Source organism: Fragaria vesca, linkage group LG4 (genome assembly GCF_000184155.1).
Source record: "Fragaria vesca subsp. vesca linkage group LG4, FraVesHawaii_1.0, whole genome shotgun sequence".
In the NCBI taxonomy this organism is placed as follows: domain Eukaryota; kingdom Viridiplantae; phylum Streptophyta; class Magnoliopsida; order Rosales; family Rosaceae; genus Fragaria; species Fragaria vesca.
In genome coordinates this window covers 13,545,590-13,550,612 of record NC_020494.1, presented here as the reverse complement: position 1 = coordinate 13,550,612, position 5,023 = coordinate 13,545,590, and the positions used below count along the sequence as shown (strand labels likewise).

Sequence of the window (5,023 nt, the reverse complement as noted above, 5' to 3'; positions counted from 1 at the left end):
TCCACAATATAGGGGATTCTTTATTCTCGGTGTATAAAAAAAATGTCAAATGCTATGTTCCACCTACTTTCTTTTCCAATCCCAGGTTGCAAACAATATCCAGACTAAATTATTGTGTCAGAATACAACATTGTCCATTTTAGTTGGACAGAAAGTATCGGTTAATTGTGTCAGAATACAACATTGTCCATTTTAGTTGGGCACCATTTTAGTTCTTGTAAGCTTGCTGTTTTTTATTATTTCAAACAGAATGTATCGGTTAATTGGATCACTGAAGTAACTAGTATTGCTTCAGGTTATATGTTATATATACATTATTATATACCGCTGATCATTGTTGTTTGTTTGCTGTTGATGTAGCAAGATGGAAGTAGAACCAATTTCAGGGTTAGAAGAAACTCCAAGCTACAGAAACTTATGGTTGCATTCTGTATCCACCGCTCCCTGGATATGAAAGCCCTTCGGGTATTGTTGGACGGAACAAGACTTGAACTGGACCGAACTCCGCAGGAGGTAAAGGTTTATAAATTAACATCCCCCGAGTGATTTAAGCTAAAAATCTTCAAAAAGTAGATTCTGTTTTGTAAAGATCATTGTGTCTATGCTTAGTTGCTATATGATTGCCTGCAGCTTAAAATGGAAGATGGTGATGAGATTGAAGTCATGATCCAAGCCACTGGGGGTTCAAAGATGGCGTACACTTGTGTCCCAAGCCTTTGTACACATTTAGAGTGGAAGGTCGTAGTTGAAGTATGGAAGACATTCCTATCAAAAAAAAAAAGAAAAGAAGAAGAAGTATGGAAGACATTATGATAAACCTCATGTGGATGTTGTGATCGTTTATATGCGACATATATCTTCATTGGAAATCCCTCTGGGTTTTTGATGTGTATAACTTATTCAGTTCTCATCTCATGATTTTGCTTTTGTAATATGTTGGTATACTGATCGATTCTCCTGGTAACTATGCCAGAGTATATGGTCATTGATGTATAAATAGAACTGCTAGTTTCCTTGTGTCTTAATTTAGTTGAGGCTTGAGTTTTATGAATGGTTGCTTATTGTAGTCAGGTAAGAGAGATCTGGATGGATCATATATGATAGAGCTACCTGACTTGCTTATTTACCCTAATTACTATACTTCTCCTGGTAACTTTTCATGTATAGTGTCCATTAATTGTGAAACTTAGACAATACCATATAATTTTATGGTACCTACACGTATGTGATACTTATATTTACAAATGTGACAACATATTTGTAGTTAAAGTGGTAATGCTGAGTCGTATTGTTTGTAATCTTGTTTTAATAATTGTAATTACAAAATGTACAACTATTTTACAAGTTTTTGAACAAATTGTTCTCATAGTTGTAATTTTGTTTTTTTTTTTTAATAAAGTTGTAATTTTGTTTAACTTCTTGTAAATAGTGTAAATAAATTTGGTAAATTTGTTCTCAATGTTGTAATTTGATTTATAACATTGTAATTTTTGTTCAAGTACATATAAAATAAAAATAAGATATACATCCTAGTACCATAGTTTGTCTCATTTCACATGGGCGATAGCTTGTCTCATTTCACATGGGCTTCCGGGATTTGGAACCTATAACGCTACAGTCTATCAACTACTAGGCAATTTTAAGTCTCTGAGACTCTGTATAGTCCTCGTGTTTTTCGGTAAGGAGACTCAATCTGAATAGTCTGATCGGTAAACCCTAGAAAGAAGAAAACCCTAACCCCTTGAACTGAAGATGGCTGGAGATTCTCCTCAAGGAAATTCTTCTGAAGTTGAATCACAGGTTACTTATCAGGCAGATTAAGAAAAGAAGCCCAACATTACTAAGGATCCTCAGTTTATCAATCTCCAGATTTATTACGAGGTTAATTTTCTCTTCTCTTCACTGTAACTCTCTAATTTCTGTACGCCTGTTTAGTTTTTCATGGTTTTGTATATGATCAGGGATTGTTATATATGAGTTGTAGTTCTTGCAGATATATCTATTTCTAAGTAGATGCTGTGCGATTCGTAGTTCTAGCAGCTATATCTGGGTTCCAAGTTCATACCCCACTCCCTTGAAATCTTTCCATATAAAAAGGTAAAGGCAGAATTGATGCAGAGTTTGGGATCTGATTAGGGTAACTTGGACTAGGGGGAACAAATTAAATTAAGCTCTTGTATTTCGATTTGGGGTCTGTAACCTGGGCGTTCTCTGTAGAAGTTTGATTAGGGTACTCAGCTAGTTTATAGATCTATGTTCTCGACCAGAGTTTGCCTAAACAATTTTCTTAAGATTAAATTGCCTGTTTTACAAGATGGCCAAATATGACTACTTTTTTTCCCATCGTTGTATGCTTACATTATACACTCGGTCATTACATTATGACAGATCCAATTGCAGTGATGATTAACAACACCACATATAGGGATTCTTATATATTCAGCTTTAAAAAAAAAAGACCTAGATGCAGACTACATCGTTGTTTCAAAATACTACATTGTTGATTTAAGTTGGGGGAAAAAAAAGTTACTGTACAGCATTGCTGATTTATATTATTTCAAACAAGATGAATTGGTTTGCGGAGTTAATACTCTTGCTTCAGGTTTATTATATATATATATGGTATATATGAAATTATTTAGTGCTAATGATTGTTTTTCTTCTGCTGCTAATGTAGCAAGATGGAAGCATAACCAACTATAGGGTTAGAAGAAATACCAAGCTAAATAAACTTCTGGTTCAATTCTGTATCCACTGTTCCCTGGAAATGAAAGCCCTAGCATTCTTGTTCGACGGAAAAGAACTTAAACGGGATCAAACTCCGGATGAGGTAAAGGTTTATAAATCAATTTCATTGGAGTGATTTAAGCTAAAAATCATGAGAAGTAATTAAGTTTCTGTGTTTAAAACTTCAAATGATGATTGTTTATATGCTTCGTTGCTATATGATTGCCTACAACTTGAAATGGAAGATGGTGATGAGATTGATGTCATGATCCACGGCACTGGGGGTTCAAGGGTGGTGTAAACTCAATTCCATAGCTTCTGTCACGTATAGGCTGGAAGGTCTTGTTGAAGTATTGAAAACTGTATGGTAAAACTTGAAGTGGATGTTGGGATTTAGTTTATATTTGATTTCTTCATTGAAAACTTCTTTGGGCCTTGATGTGTATTAACTTATTCGGTTCTCTCATCCCATCTTATTTATGTTAGTACCGAAAGTTCTTGGATGCACCAAGGTGCATGTGAACCAATAGTTATTAACTAATCATAACCATTCATTTAATAAAGTCAACAACTAGACACTAATATCAATGCTAACACTTGTTAACATTGTTACATATAATTGAGACAAAAAACAAACAATAACACAGTAAAAACATCTATGGCTAGGTTAAATATTTCCATGGGCAATTAATTCCAAAACTGCCCAGCTTGTATTTTCTTTTGTTTTAGCTATCCTTTTTTTAGTGTCTTTTTATTTTCTCAATGAACTTCCAATATGTTCTCAAAAAGACAAAAAAAAAAAAAAAAAGAAACTTCCAATAAGTAAATAAACAAATTACATTTTTGAATGAAAAAACTTTATTAGTCAAATAAAGTTGAATCAAACCTTCCCAAAAAAAAAAAGTTAAATCAAAATTATCTTTATGAAAATCTTATAATTTTGGATACTATTTTCACTTTGTGGGCTTGAGCTAACTCGATTTCATTTTATTTATTTTCTATTGTTATTTTTTTAATGAGTCATATTATCCAAATAAAATGTTGTGTAGTAATATTATGACATTTGATTTCATTACTTATAATGGTGGACCGTGAACTGTGACCCAAATAAATATCAAATCAGAAACAAAAGACTCGAGTCAATTGACATTGTCTATATATTCTGCATGATAATATGAATCGTGTGAATGAAGTAGCCATGTCTATCGTCGTTTGTGTCAATTATTAATTTGTTTTCTTTCTAAAACTATATAAACAATATTCACATTCGCTCTCCAAAATACAAATTTTCCACAATAGTGTGAAGGGTAATTTGTACATTAATAGTGTGAAGGAAAATTTGTACAAAAATAGTTGACTATAGGCTTTGATCTATGGCCCAGCTTCAACTATTATTGTACAAATTTTCTGCAATTTGACCTTGACTAATTCACCGCTTATTTTTCTCTTGGTTATCATGCTTATTATGAGAAAATCGGCATTGTAGGTCGTTATTCTCCCAAATAAATTTGGCAAATGCTTAGTTAAGCTAATTACATACATATTTTTTAGTTTTCTCGCCACCAATAATTACATACATATAATATATAGTTTGTTTACCCGCCACCACGTATGCTCTCATTTGGTTAAGCCCTATCTACATCATGTAAACATTTTCAACCCCGTATATCGGCTCTCAATTAGTTTACTCTTTAGAAAATTATGACGAATAAATATAATAGTATCAATGTATATACGATTGATCTAGTAAATCAAAATTGGAAAAAAGAACTACAACGGCTAAGAATTCAAAATTGGAAAAAGAACGACAACGGCTAAGAATTTTATCATACGCATATAATATCTAGATCATCAAATTAAATATTACAAGTGTCTTGGTTCACCGAATCCGCTCCGCTTTTATACATTGGTGAAAAATGTCAACCTTTAAAAAAAAAATAATTGGAAAGGTTAACCATGAATGAGAATAGAGATAAATTAACATGTGAGCCTTGAAGAAAAAGTTTAGACTATCACTACCAGAAAAAAGGCTTTAGCCGACGAAAATAAAAAAACCAAGCCGACGAATCATTTTTTCGTCGGCTAAAGTCCACTTTAGCCGACGAAATGGACTTTAGCCGACGAAATTTTCTTTCGGCTAATTTATATTTTCGTCGGCTATGGTCAACTTTAGCCGACGAAATTAAAATTTCGTCGGCTAAATAATTTATTTCGTCGGCTAAAGTTCACAGACTGTAGCCGACGACTTTAAACATTCTTTAGCCGACGAAATTGGACAGCAGCTCATCTGGAAAAA

The 5,023-nt window shown here is 33.1% G+C and overlaps 1 protein-coding gene across 1 annotated transcript; it reads left to right on the top strand.

Moving 5' to 3' along the window:
* The first annotated feature begins 364 nt into the window (after positions 1-364).
* Positions 365-880, top strand: LOC101302059 (small ubiquitin-related modifier 1-like). Its single transcript, XM_004297012.1, has 2 exons — positions 365-513; positions 631-880. The coding sequence occupies exons 1-2, from the start codon at positions 418-420 to the stop codon at positions 811-813; spliced, it is 279 nt and encodes a 92-aa protein (XP_004297060.1). The 5' UTR covers positions 365-417; the 3' UTR covers positions 814-880.
* The last annotated feature ends 4,143 nt before the right edge of the window (positions 881-5,023 follow it).

Excerpts from the sequence above, each read along its gene's own strand:
- LOC101302059 (XM_004297012.1), top strand. The coding sequence starts at position 418 with ATGGTTGCATTCTGTATCCACCGCTCCCTGGATATGAAAGCCCTTCGG. Across the intron at positions 514-630 it reads TGGACCGAACTCCGCAGGAG|CTTAAAATGGAAGATGGTGA; the intron begins GTAAAGGTTTAT and ends GATTGCCTGCAG.